This window comes from Vipera berus (genome assembly GCF_964194415.1).
Source record: "Vipera berus genome assembly, chromosome: 2".
NCBI classification, from domain to species: Eukaryota; Metazoa; Chordata; class Lepidosauria; order Squamata; family Viperidae; genus Vipera; species Vipera berus.
In genome coordinates, this window is record NC_138203.1 from 162,643,598 (window position 1) to 162,658,395 (window position 14,798).

A 14,798-nucleotide genomic window follows, 5' to 3' on the forward strand; every position below is an offset into this window, starting at 1 on the left:
TCTATTGTTGTGACTTACATGACGTTTAAAGCGCATTTTATGGCCAATTCATGCAGAATTCTACGTAATCCCAAAGGGTTCATATACTTTTTCTTGCAACTGTACATCAGTTTGTATTGTAGGAGTTAACATAATAAAAGTCTGATGATATGGATCTGAAAAAAAATTCTTATACCACCAAAAAGCATATTAACAAATTGGGAACAGGTTAATATCTTTGATAGCATTTTCAAACCTACCTCTTTTATTTTCTCCTCAGTTAAGTGGATGTTTGTTCTTTATGAATTTACAAAGCCAATGTAGGGTAATGATAATTGTTGCACAGGAATAGGGGAAACATGTGTTTTAGTCCCCTCAGCCATGGGATGGCTTTAGACTAGTAGTCTCCACCTTTCCAGCTTGGTGGTCCAATGTGGAGGGGGAGAGGAAATGGTTTTGTGAGAGTGATGGATGTGTGCACGTGCACAGCTCCATTTGGGTGACTGGCGTTGTACGCGCCCACCACTCATGCAAGGGGAGTTTTATGTGTGAGTGCATGTGCCCGCTGCTTGCACAAGGGGAATTTCACTCATGCGAGGGGAGCTATGCGCACACACACTTGCCTGATGCTTTTCATGCCCTGGTTCTGAATGGACTGTGGTCCAGTAGTGGGCCACGGCCCAGGAATTAGGGACCCCTGTTTTAGAATAATTACTCTCACTTAACATGTCTCACAGAATTGTTATGGGGAAAAATAAAGGGGGGGGAGATATATACATTGCCTGAGCTCTTGTAGAAAAGCCAAAGTATATATGTAGTCCTCAACGTACGACCAAGATTGAGCCCAAAATTCATTGCTAAGCAAGGAAGATATTTAAATGAATTTTGCCCCATTTTACAACCTTTCTTGCTACAGCTGTTATGTAAATCACTGCAGTTAAGTTAGTAATACGGTTGTTAAGTGAATCTGGCTTCCCCACTGATAGTGTTTCTCAGAAGGTTACAAAAGGTAATCACCTGATCCTGGGACACTGCATCCATCATAAATACATGCCAGTTGTCAAGCAGCTGAATTTTGATCACATGACCATTGGTCATCAGTGTGAAAAATGGTCATAAGTCACTATTTTCAAGGCCGTTGTAACTTGGAATGGTCACTAAATGAATGGTTGTACGTCAAGGACTACCTGCAAATCAAATAACTAAATGTCTATGGAGATTCTCAATCATCCAGGTCATGGTTGTCCCAAAGGTTATTTTTCAAAACTGGACTTTTTCAACTGGACTTTGTTTTTTCCTTGAAGATGTTTCGCTACTCACCCAGGAAGCTTCTTCAGTTCTTCAGGAAAAAGTCTTTAAGAAAAAAACAAAGAAAGTCCAGTTGTCTTTTGAAAAAGCACTTTTGGGGTAACTAACTAAACAGGATTATAAATTGCTTGCCAGTTAGAGATGGCAAGCAATCTCAGACATTGCATGCCATCTGTAACTGAGGTGGTCCTCCTAGGGATCCTGGAGCAGGGCATATTGAAAGCACAGCAGAAATTCTTCAGATCTTTCAGTTATCCATAAAAACATCATCCTCCATTTTGTTAGTGTTTAATAATGAGGATGGGACATACTCTTGTTTTTCCACGAGGAAGAATTTCCCTTGGAAGTGAACTTTCCTCACATTTCCCATGAGATGACAATTAAACAAACAAGAACACAGCAGCCTGATTTGTAGCTCCAAGAATTCCCATTATCAACTATTTTCTGAGATACCCTTTACTAGCACTTAGGCTCAGGCTTTGGGGATGACATATTAAGGCCAGAAAAAGAGGACAAATGAATATAAATACAAATATATTTACATAAAAGGCAAAAGTTACATTCCAAAGAAGGAAGAAAGTTGACTTGAATCTTCCTTTTGGATAATACATAACAGGCACTTCAGGAACGGTGCCAATGCATTTTTTAATCTGTAATAAGGCATAAAGAAAGGTAGGACATAATTGTCAAAAGAAAGAAGTTAAGAAAGACACAAATGAAGAAGAATACAGTACTCCATTGCTGAGGTAATTAACAATGCCTATTACAGAGAGCTACGGAAAGAAAGTGGTGCTTTTTGCCCTGGGAGACTGAGGGTTGAAAAGACTACTTATGTTGGAATTCTTTTCAACAGTGTTGCCCAATATATGTAGGTATATTGTGCTGCCACCACGTGGTTGTTTAGGGAAATTATAATATGCTATCTTGACCTGGTCAGCCAACTCCTCCTTCCCTATGACATATTTCCTCCTTCTCCTGATCATGTGCCTTACATGCCTCCCCTTTCTGGGATGGACTTCCTCCTTCTTTCTCCCTGGGGACTCTCCTCCTCCATAACCGGCAGATACATGTGCTCCTCCATAACTGGCAGACACACGCGCAGACTGTGAGTCGATACTGTCTTTTGACCTTGGAAATATTGTGCGTTATCATCTAATTCACCTCATCTGCTGTAATCTACTCTGCATGCAAATAAAGGTATTTCTGGATGATAAAAGATATTTTTATGAGTTCTGCTATCTGGAAAGAATTGTTAATAGTGATAACATCTGCTTATACAGACCAGCACAGGGGTCTTAACAAAGGGATCAATCACAATACAGCAGTTTGATCCAGAATAGTCAAAAGACAGTTTGAACTCCTTGCCTGCCTGAAATAAAAAAAGGGAGATGATTTAATTTGTCATTCTCCAGTTGATTCTGCAAGAGACAGAGTCGTGCTTCTAGGATCTGTGCTTCTGTGAACTGTTGTCTCTTCCTGTCTTCCTGAGGAGACCAGCCAAAAAACCTGTTAAAATCTTACTGCCTCTTTGTCATTGAATTTATAGCCAGCGTCTTAAAGTAATTTTGGAGATACTTTGAAATGCAAATGAATTTCTGCTGAGATCTACTTTGAATGTTTACAAATGTTCCTAATTGCAAAGAGAGACTGTTTGTTTGTAATTTTCAAGCCTTTGTGAAATCAAATGCAGGACCAAAAATTTCCCTGTCTGTCTTCTCCAAAGGGAAACTGCCTTTTCCCCAAAATTGGACTGGAAAGATCACAGATATCCTGTGTTGCAAACCCAATTTGTGTTTAGAGCTGAATTTTACTCAAAAAAGGAAAAAGGTTTGTCAGTTTGCTAAACTCCCTTTGTTTAAGAGACTTCTTAGAGCAGCCATAAAGGGGCCATAAAACAATTAGTTGCCTTGGTAACCAAGCCCCTGGTTTACTGCTGAGTGAAAGAGGCCCCTACCCTTGGAATGCAGGAAGTAAACAGCAAGCTTGGATTTATGTTAGAGCAGGCAGCGACCTCTGGTGGCCAAACTGAAATGTTTATACTGTCTGCAAATTTAAACTGCATGTGAAGCTGTATAGACAGAGAAAGATATTGATTAACACTTATGACAAGCCATGAAAGCATCTTTATATGGAAAAAACAAGTGATTTAGCTAACAATCCTAAAATATATCTTTTGAATCTCCAGAGGGGAGATTATTCAGCAAGCCTACAGTTAAGTTACCTGCAACTGAAGGCCTAAAGCAAAGCAATCCTATCCAGTCCCGCTAGCTCTAAACAAAGGAACAAGGAGCAAATTAACCTTCGTTAATGGCACAGTTTACAGCCTATGGTTGACACTCTTAACATGGACAGGCAGTTCCTTAAGAGTTCCAGACCGGCTTACAACTTGTGGTCCTAAGAAGAAACAATTTGGCTGACCTTGTGTCCAAGTGAAGGCTAGGGGCAATAACAGGCTTGTATTTGCTCATGCAGAACAGCGCACTCCCCAGTGGCTGATCTGCAAATAACAGGCTTGCTTCCAAACAGCGACCTCTAGTGGTCAAAGGGTAAACTTCATTGAAGCACCCACTTATGCAAGCAGCACCCCGGTGGCTGCTCTGCAAATAAAAGACTTGTTCTGAGGCACGTGTAGAGTGCCCCCTAGAGGTCAAAGGGTGAACTTCGCTGAAGTACCCACTCACGCAAGCAGCACCCAGGTGGCTGCGCAAAGGTGAAAACTGTTTGTACAACGAAACTTGTTTAAACCATCTTCTGAGCTACTGTTCGTCTGCTTAAAGAGCACAGGGGTCTTAACAAAGGGATCAATCACAATACAGCAGTTTGATCCAGAATATATATGCCTAATTCTGTATTTATTAACTGATTTATTTTTGTCATATTTATGTAGCGTATATTGGAGTTTGTGACCCTTTGAGAGCTTTATGCAATGAAATTTCATTTTAATGTATGCCGATTAGTGTACATTCAAAGTGACAATAGTTATTATTCTATTCTATTCTGTTCTGTTCCGTTCCGTTCCGTTCCATTCCATTCCATTCCATTACTAATTGTTAAGGAGATAGTTTCCTACTAGAATCACAAGGTCTCATGTCATCTGAAAAAAGACGACTCTGCCATGGGAGCCTATGCTATATGGATTGTTAATGCATATGCATTTCATTAGGATATCAGTGGCTATGACATCATACTACTCTTTATAATTTCTGCATGTAGGATGTTTCATGTACAGCTTTATACTAATGTGATTGTTTCTCACTTATTTATTATAAGCATCAGATTGACACCACTCTTGTTAGTATGATGCATTAATTCTCCCTAAATTTATGTGCCATCAGAAATGGAGGATAACATCAATTATGCTTCTTTTATTATAGTCACTACTTTTAGTGATGTGCCATTTTTCTGTGTAGGCTGAACATTAATTTGATTCAAGGACTGATCATTGCCTGAGTATAGTTGCATTTATTGACCGACTTATCCATAACAGTTTTTCTTAAAGTGAGGGTCATGACTCCCGCCGAGACAATGGATTATGAGGCAGTATCTTCTGAGCTTGGCTTTTCCAAGCAGACTTACATTGGTTTCATGTAAAACTATGAAAACTTTGGCCATTTTACGTGACCTGTTGAGGAAATTAAGACAGAGGGGAAGGAAGGAGGAACTGCAGAGTGAACCACCAAGGTTGGACATAGATTTACAAGTGCCAGGCTGAAAGGTGAAGTGAAGATGGGTTGTGACTATTATCTCAGTTTCATTGCCTTGAGATAGAAAGCACCAAAAGAAACTCAGAGCCTATCAGATGTCTATAGAGATTCTCAATCATCCAGGTCATGGTTGTCCCAAAGGCGCTTTTTCAAGATGCAACTGTACTTTCTTTGTTTTTTCATTGAAGACATTTCATTTTTCATCTAAAAACTGGAGAAGCTTCTTGGATGAGAAGCTAAACGTCTTCAAGGAAAAAACAAAGAAAGTACAGTTGCCTTTTGAAAAAGCACCTTTGGGTCACAGCCCACCAGTGTTTCCAAGCATTTTAAGAGAACCAGGGAAAATATTTTATTTCCTTTTCAACTCTCTTTTCCTGACTTTGATGAATGAAAATAGCCATCTTCAGAAGGAGACTCAGATTTCAGGAATTATACACAAGAAAGCAAATTCATTCTTTTCATTAAAAATATTTCTATTTCTTTTTTTAAAAACAAACTTCTGCTTATTTCCAATTAAAGAATTTTATTTAAGTAATACCTTAAACTAACTATACTCAAAGAATGAAATGTTCATGTGGACAAGAGATATTCAATCAAAGCATGCACAAAAATATTCAGAAGAAAGGCTCATTCCTCCTTATTTATACTGACTAAATGGCAGATCATTAATTCTACAGGCTGCTAAAGGAATGTGCATTATTGCATAATGATAATATCCTTCCCTTTCTGCATTTCAAATTATTTGTTAATCCTACAGCCAAAAGAATAAAATATCGAAGATACTTCTGTTCAGGGAAACACACATTAAAAGCTAACAGGAAGAAAGTAAGTAGGTATTTTGAACTTCACTGTTTATGTTCAGTGCAGATATTTTGCATGCCATCAGCAGTCAGGATAATTCACGTATGAAAAATGTATGAAAATGTATGAAAAAGTCTTTAAAACCTTTGGTATTATTTGTTCACTTAGATTTCCTTTATCTGTCAGTAAGGCCTATGAAGTTCCGATAATATTCAGCAGCAAAGACATCTGAAAGGGACAAATCCTTTTTAAAATAACTATATATAGTGAAGCACAGCTCTCTAACTGAGCCAAGCTCAAACTAAGTCTGCTTCAAAGTTGTGTTATTTATACTTGCATTTTGCTCTCCTATGGACATCTAGAATACTGATTAGTTTTCCACCCACTATGCTCTGTCATTTCCACAGTATCATGCACTTCCAGACACTGTAATTCTTACAACAACCTTTGAAGGCATTGACTTAAGGTATTATTAAATTACATGTGATAGCTGAGAGAAATTAATCTGTCTAGCACTAAATTCATACAGAGGGAAGATATGAACTGAGTATTTTCTGAATCACAGCTCAATTTGTAACTCGTAAGTCTATACCAAAGCAGTAGTTGGACATCAAATTGAAAAAAAAAATATCTCTGTAACCCCCTTCCTTAATTCTACTATTTGATTTTTTCCCCATTGCACAATTCTAAAGAAGCAACTCAAAAGAACAATTGCAACATTATTCTTATGGCAAATACAAAAAACTACAGTTTCTAGTATGTGATTACAGCAACTGAGGTAATACACTTAAGTTGTGCTCCTAGGATATTTGCCCACAGTCATCATTCTCTGACATAAGTGTTAAAAAAACAACTAGCTCCAGAACACAATGGCCACATCAGAAATGCCTTCATCAGGGCCTGAACCTTATTAGAGGATCGTTTATTATTTTATTATTATTAATTTATTTGTATGCTGCCCATCTTGCTACCAAGCAATTCTGGGCACTTGTGAGTAGTGGTGGTCAGGCACTGGACAATTCCCTTTCCTCACATCATTATCCTTCCTCTTCAGACATCATTTACATTTTATGCTTTTTTAAAAAAAATACTCTGAGAAATTGTCAGGGAAATTAACAATGTATTCAAATTCAACACCGTATTGCAATATTACAAATACATTGTCCTCTTAAGTTTCCTAGTATTGGGCAGCAAATCATGGCTTGAATAAATAAGACCATATCCTTCTTGGTCCCATTTTCAAAGAAGAGATTATGTCCTCTACTCCCACAGACAAATGTTATTGTTGTTATAGATCTGCACAGTGTTGCATGCCTTATTCAGTGAATATATTTTTATTCTGAATTATACCTGGAGGTTTGATTGCCCAGCTAAGCAAAAACATTCATCAAAGATAAGCTCCTTTTTTCCAAAACAGGTTGAGGACTATTTTTCATTTTCTTTGCTGTCTAAAATCCTTTTAGACATTATTCAAAATATATTTAATAACACTAAACATAACTCTAGATTAGCGGGAAAAGATGCCAGAGCTTGATCATGGCTCCTGCTTGTGGTAAGAGCATTAATCAGACAAGGCAATATAAAGAATCAGTCAACAACAGTCAATCCTGACAAGACTGAGTGGCTGTTCATACCGGCATCTCGGGCTGACCAGCCTTCTCCATCATTAACAATAGGGGATGAGGTATTACCCCCCGTTGATAGGGCTCCCAACTTGGGAGTCCTCCTGGATTCACGGCTCAGTTTGGAAGATCATATAGGAGCCGTGACCAGGGGGGCTTTTGCCCAGATTCGCCTGGTGCGCCAGTTGCGTCCCTATCTGGACCGAGATGCTCTACGTACAGTCACTCATGCGCTCGTGACCTCCCGGTTAGACTACTGCAATGCCCTCTACATGGGGCTGCCCTTGAGGACCACCCGAAGGCTTCAACTGGTGCAGAATTCAGCCGCGCGAGTTTTGATGGGAGCTTCCCGATACTCCCGTGTAACACCTCTTCTCCGTGAGCTGCATTGGCTTCCGGTTGCCCTCCGGGTGAGATTCAAGGTGCTGGTAATGACCTATAAAGCCCTAAATGGCTTGGGTCCGGACTATCTAAGGGAACACCTGCTGCCAGCATCCTCTTCCCATTGTCCTGTGCGCCCCCACAGGGAGGGCCTTCTCAGGGTACCGCCGGTTAATGAATGCCGGCGGGTTATTCCCAGGGGAAGGGCGTTCTCTGTGGGTGCGCCTGCCCTATGGAACCAATTACCCACAGAACTTAGGACTGCCCCCGACCTTCGCTCATTTCGCCGGGACCTGAAAACTTGGCTCTTCGATCTGTTTGGTCCAGACTGTGGGGTTGTTAATTTAACTGGGTTTTAGATTTACTCTTGGGGCTTGAATTTAATTTAATTGTTTTATTTGTTTTTAATTTTTTGTATTCATGGTTTTAACTGCCCTGTAAACCGCCCTGAGTCCTACGGGAATAGGGCGGAATACAAATCCAATAAAATAAATAAAAACAAACAAATAAATAAATAAACAACAACAACATGTAGAATTTTAGGCTTTAAAAAAAGCTTTTGATGTTGTAATTTTTGCAGTAGCTAATAATTTTCATTTGCAATTACTTTAATGTGCAATGTATGCTGAACATTTGTAAACACAGCAGGCAGACTAACAGAAGTATATGAAAAGCAAAGGAATATTTGTCCACATATAAAATATTGTCTGGTACAGAATAGATACAACTAATATTAGATTACAAAAACACTAGATAGTCAGAGAAAAATGAAGAGTCTTCACTTTACTATTGTCTATGATGATCATATTTCCAGCATGGTTTATTTTCATACCTATAAGTTACTTGAAGGAATTCATTCCAAAATAGACCAATTTATTTAGATAGTATTAATCTGTTAGATTAATTAGCCAGCAAAAATGGTTTGGACTTTGAGAATTTTATTTGTTCAGCTTAGGTTAGAGAGTAGAGGTCAGCTTAACTTCAGCTTAGGTTAGAGAGTAGAGGTCATGTCCAGACTCGAAAATTTCATCTACTGTGTATTTTCTACTCCTTGGCCCCAAAAGCTGATAGCCTAATAATGGATATTTTATAGTTTTCAATGAAGGTGTAATTCCCCAGCTGAATGACTCACTGTTTAAAAATATTTTATATTTCATTACAAAATTTGGTTTCCCAATTTTTCTATATTCTTGCAGAAATCAGTTTAAATTTATTGTCAGGTAATAACAGTCAATTTCCAATGAAAGAGAAAAAGATGTAAACAAAGCTGTTTTTCTTTTTTTTAACAGCAGGCCCAAAAGTTACCGTATATACTTGAGTATAAGCCGACTCGAGTATAAGCCGAGACCCCCAATTTCACCCCCCAAAACTGGAAAAAGTTATTGACTCGAGTATAAGCCGATCCGCCGTTCTGCAAGCCTGAATACACAGGAATACCCTGTGTGGCCGCGGCTCGTCGGCAGGTCTCCGTTCCTCCTGCCGACCTTTGGGGAGGTTTGGGCGCCTCCCCAAACCTCCCCAAACCTCGGCAGGTCTCCGTTCCTCCTGCCGACCTTTGGGGAGGTTTGGGCGCCTCCCCAAACCTCCCCAAACCTCGGCAAGTCTCCGTTCCTCCTGCCGACCTTTGGGGAGGTTTGGGCGCCTCCCCAAACCTCGGCAGGTCTCCGTTCCTCCGCGCAGACCTGCCGACCTTTGGGGAGGTTTGGGCGCCTCCCCAAACGTCCCCAAACCTCGGCAGGTCTCCGTTCCTGTTTGGGGAGGTTTGGGCGCCTCCCCAAACCTCCCCAAACCTCGGCAGGTCTCCGTTCCTCCGCGCAGACCTGCCGACGTTTGGGGAGGTTTGGGCGCCTCCCCAAACCTCCCCAAACCTCGGCAGGTCTCCGTTCCTGTTTGGGGAGGTTTGGGCGCCTCCCCAAACCTCCCCAAACCTCGGCAGGTCTCCGTTCCTCCGCGCAGACCTGCCGACCTTTGGGGAGGTTTGGGCGCCTCCCCAAACGTCCCCAAACCTCGGCAGGTCTCCGTTCCTGTTTGGGGAGGTTTGGGCGCCTCCCCAAACCTCCCCAAACCTCGGCAGGTCTCCGTTCCTCCGCGCAGACCTGCCGACCTTTGGGGAGGTTTGGGCGCCTCCCCAAACGTCCCCAAACCTCGGCAGGTCTCCGTTCCTGTTTGGGGAGGTTTGGGCGCCTCCCCAAACCTCCCCAAACCTCGGCAGGTCTCCGTTCCTCCGCGCAGACCTGCCGACCTTTGGGGAGGTTTGGGCGCCTCCCCAAACGTCCCCAAACCTCGGCAGGTCTCCGTTCCTGTTTGGAGAGGTTTGGGCGCCTCCCCAAACCTCCCCAAACCTCGGCAGGTCTCCGTTCCTCCGCGCAGACCTGCCGACCTTTGGGGAGGTTTGGGCGCCTCCCCAAACGTCCCCAAACCTCGGCAGGTCTCCGTTCCTGTTTGGGGAGGTTTGGGCGCCTCCCCAAACCTCCCCAAACCTCGGCAGGTCTCCGTTCCTCCGCGCAGACCTGCCGACCTTTGGGGAGGTTTGGGCGCCTCCCCAAACCTCCCCAAACCTCGGCAGGTCTCCGTTCCTGTTTGGGGAGGTTTGGGCGCCTCCCCAAACCTCCCCAAACCTCGGCAGGTCTCCGTTCCTCCGCGCAGACCTGCCGACGTTTGGGGAGGTTTGGGGAGGCGCCCAAACCTCCCCAAAGGTCGGCAGGAAGAACGGAGACCTGCCGAGGTTTGGGGAGGTTTGGGGAGGCGCCCAAACCTCCCCAAAGGTCGGCAGGTCTGCGCGGAGGAACGGAGACCTGCCGAGGTTTGGGGACGTTTGGGGAGGCGCCCAAACCTCCCCAAACAGGAACGGAGACCTGCCGAGGTTTGGGGACGTTTGGGGAGGCGCCCAAACCTCCCCAAAGGTCGGCAGGTCTGCGCGGAGGAACGGAGACCTGCCGAGGTTTGGGGAGGTTTGGGGAGGCGCCCAAACCTCCCCAAACAGGAACGGAGACCTGCCGAGGTTTGGGGACGTTTGGGGAGGCGCCCAAACCTCCCCAAAGGTCGGCAGGTCTGCGCGGAGGAACGGAGACCTGCGGAGGTTTGGGGAGGCGCCCAAACCTCCCCAAACAGGAACGGAGACCTGCCGAGGTTTGGGGAGGCGCCCAAACCTCCCCAAAGGTCGGCAGGAGGAACGGAGACCTGCCGAGGTTTGGGGAGGCGCCCAAACCTCCCCAAACAGGAACGGAGACCTGCCGAGGTTTGGGGACGTTTGGGGAGGCGCCCAAACCTCCCCAAAGGTCGGCAGGTCTGCGCGGAGGAACGGAGACCTGCCGAGGTTTGGGGAGGCGCCCAAACCTCCCCAAACAGGAACGGAGACCTGCCGAGGTTTGGGGAGGCGCCCAAACCTCCCCAAAGGTCGGCAGGTCTGCGCGGAGGAACGGAGACCTGCCGAGGTTTGGGGAGGTTTGGGGAGGCGCCCAAACCTCCCCAAACAGGAACGGAGACCTGCCGAGGTTTGGGGACGTTTGGGGAGGCGCCCAAACCTCCCCAAAGGTCGGCAGGTCTGCGCGGAGGAACGGAGACCTGCGGAGGTTTGGGGAGGCGCCCAAACCTCCCCAAACAGGAACGGAGACCTGCCGAGGTTTGGGGAGGCGCCCAAACCTCCCCAAAGGTCGGCAGGAGGAACGGAGACCTGCCGAGGTTTGGGGAGGCGCCCAAACCTCCCCAAAGGTCGGCAGGAGGAACGGAGACCTGCCGACGTTTGGGGAGGTTTGGGGAGGCGCCCAAACCTCCCCAAACGTCGGCAGGTCTGCGCGGAGGAACGGAGACCTGCCGAGGTTTGGGGAGGCGCCCAAACCTCCCCAAACGTCGGCAAGTCTCCGTTCCTCCGCGCCCTGCCTGCCTGCTTCTTTCCGCTGCGGAAAGAAGCAGGCAGGCAAGGCGCGGAGTTTGGGGAGGTGCGCGCGCACCTCCCCAAACCTCCCCAAACTTCGGCAGGTCTCGGACGGCGGTGGCTTGGGAGAGGTGCGGGCGATCCCGGAAGCACCAAAGCCTCGGCCGCGCACAAGTCCTCGGTAAGTTTTTTTTGTTGACTGGAGTATAAGCCGAAGTGGAATTTTTCAGCCCAAAAAGTGGGCTGAAAAATTCGGCTTATACTCAAGTATATACGGTAAATTTCAACCACCAGACAATGTTAATTTTGTAGCTCTTCCTTCATCTGGAAACAACTCTTCTTACTTTTAGGCAAGCAATCATTGGAAAGAGAACTTTTCAAGTTTTCTATAAGGCTGTGCCTTGGAATGTCTGGAAGTTTGAATATAGCCTCTCTTTGTAACACCTTAAAGCAACATTTTCCCTATGACCTTTAAAGAGCTGCAAGCAGGCGCAATGTTCATGTTCCCATGTGCTGTGAAGTACCTTTTGTAAGTGAATCCAAAAGCCCTACACGGATACAGCTAGTCCTTGACTTACAACCACAATTGAGTCCAAAATTTCCATTGCTAAGCAAGGCAGTTGTTAAGTGAATTTTGTCCCATTTTATCACTTTTTTGACCCAGTGATTAAGTGAATCACTACTGTTGTTCAGGGAATCATATGGTCATTAAGTGAATCTGGTTCCCCCCCCACTGACTTTGCTTATTGGAAGCCGGCTGGGAAGGTTACAAATGTTGATCACCTGATCCCGGGACAGTGCAACTGTCATATATACATGCCAGTTGACAAGTGCTCAAATTTTCATCATGTGACCATAGGGGTGCTGTAACAGTCCTAAGTGTGAAAACCAGTCACAAGCCATTTTTTTAGTTACAGTACCACTGTTAACTTTGAATGGTCAGTAAACGAATGGTTGTAAGTTGAGGACCACCTGTATAGTATTTTTGCTTTTTTCAATTAACACTTAATGGTTACTCACACTGTCCACTGCAAGGATTTTGGCCCAGATGAAAACCAGTAGAGGCCTTAGTTCTCGAGCAGAACTTTGAAGCAGTTTTAATACATAGGGGAAAATGCCAACAGATAAAGCCTAACAGAAAAGACAATTGAGAAAGGATATAAATATAGGACTGGCATTGAGAACTTCCTGCCCCCACCTCTGGCAGTAATGATGTTAAAGAGCTAATATCTGCACATTTGTTTCCTGTCAACTTCATTCCTAGTTGCTGTGCAATATTTTTAATTATCTGGTTTTACCAAAAGTTGACTGATAAATTTTTTGTTCAGTACTTAATGGACTATAGTAGTTTTCCATATGACAATTTGGAACTCATTCAGGTGTGTTATTGCTAAACATTGAAAAATTACAGCACATCTTTCATTTGATCATGATGTTTAGAGATACGGAAAATTGTTCTGTCTGGAAAATCACTATGCAAAAGTTCTGAAATATAGAGTAAGTTTTCTCAAATCTAGTCACAATCTATTAGATAAATTATCAGTGTATTTCTTAATAGGGAAAATGACATTTTGATAAAAAATACTGAATGTGAATCTTTAAATTGCACCACTATTTAAGATTTTAAACTTATTCGGATGTGCACAAAACCCAAACATAATTATTCTTTCTTAACCTCCCACATCCTTTCCCTTTCCCTCAATTTATTTTTCATTTTAACACTGCAGCTTTCAAAGTTTCTGTCTTGTTTTCTAAATTAAAAAGCAAAGTTGGAACAGCTCCGATTTTTACATGGTGCTAAGCAGCCTCCTTTTAAGGTCTAGACAGTCCTTGTGTGAATAAAAATTATAATAGCTGGAAGCTCTTCTAGTTGTAATTCTCATTTTATTCTAGGAAATTGTTCATTACCAGCATGCCCACAAGAAAGTACCTGAACAGTCCAATTACATCTTTTTAATATCATTAGGACCAGCTTCAGATGGAATGGAATAGGCTGAACAAAGATGGGAATTGCAGAAGATAACAAGATTCTCAACCATTTGCAGAGTTGGTCAAACTCTGAGAGCCTGATTTATAGTGACCTGGGGATGTCCAATTACTAACATATAGCAGCCGTCTCCGTGGAACATTATTTTCCACATGCAGAATAAGTTCATCAGTCATGTTGATGACATAAAAAGTGTCTTTCCTTTTTCAGCAAAAAGTCTGTAATATTGACTCACCAAGCTAACAGCCCAGGGACCCAGATCCAAAAAACGGCCAAGTAAATCAAGAGCTCGTAACCGATGTACTTGACTCAGCAATACCTGTAAAAATCAGAGAAAATAAGAATTGACATAAAAAACCACAAAATCACACAAGGCCTATTATTTTGGATTTCAGAGCTTTTGATCATCATCCTGGCCTGGATAATGACCTTGGACCTGAGACTTACATTCTGCCATTGCTTCCTACCTGTGGACTGCAAAGGACAAGACTTAAAGAATAATATTATTGAAGTGGATAGGGCCAAACATTTTGGCTGTTGTTTGCTCTTTTGTTTTATTGGAGAAGTTAAAAACAATACCATGTTGCCCCTGAACTCCCCAAATGACAAAATGTGGCTCAAATGTGAGGGTAGGGAGTTGGGGAGATTTTAATGTGTGGAATAAGTGGCTTCTGCAAGGCTTAAAGCTCCCTTTATGGCCATCTCACGCTTTCTAAATGCACAAAAAGAGTGACAATTTCACTCCCTGGCACAATGGCATCAAGGTGTTGCAACTGCGTTGGGGGAGGCAGCATGCAGTCAGCAAGTAACAGTCTGCCCATCCATGCTGCCCGAATCAGGTTTTTCCAAAATACCAGAAACAGACTATTCAGAATGAATACACTTCAAGAAATGGTACCACTAATAGTATAGATCTTTGCATAAGGCATTTATTTACTGTCAGATATGAGACATGTAACCCCACCACCACCACCATCGTTGCCGTTTTAAATACATGATGAACTCCATTCCTCTCTACTCCACTCGAAACAAAGATCAGAGAAGTGTTCTATTCAAAGTCAGAAACTGCACACAAGCCAGAGGGTGAATTTCTTAGTTTCCAAATAATAAGATGATTCTTTAGCTTTCAGTTTGCTGTCATA

General features: G+C 43.3%; 1 protein-coding gene across 1 annotated transcript in view; it reads right to left on the bottom strand.

Annotated features, from left to right (window-relative positions):
- RPTOR (regulatory associated protein of MTOR complex 1) overlaps positions 1 to 14,798 on the bottom strand; it is a 437,560-nt gene that overhangs the window by 150,253 nt on the left and 272,509 nt on the right. Inside the window, exons 12-13 of the mRNA XM_081318296.1 lie at positions 13,892 to 13,975; positions 12,690 to 12,800 (exon numbers count right to left, since the gene is read on the bottom strand). Coding sequence (XP_081174422.1) covers positions 12,690 to 12,800; positions 13,892 to 13,975 — 195 coding nt within the window. The remainder of the gene's footprint in view (positions 1 to 12,689; positions 12,801 to 13,891; positions 13,976 to 14,798) is intronic.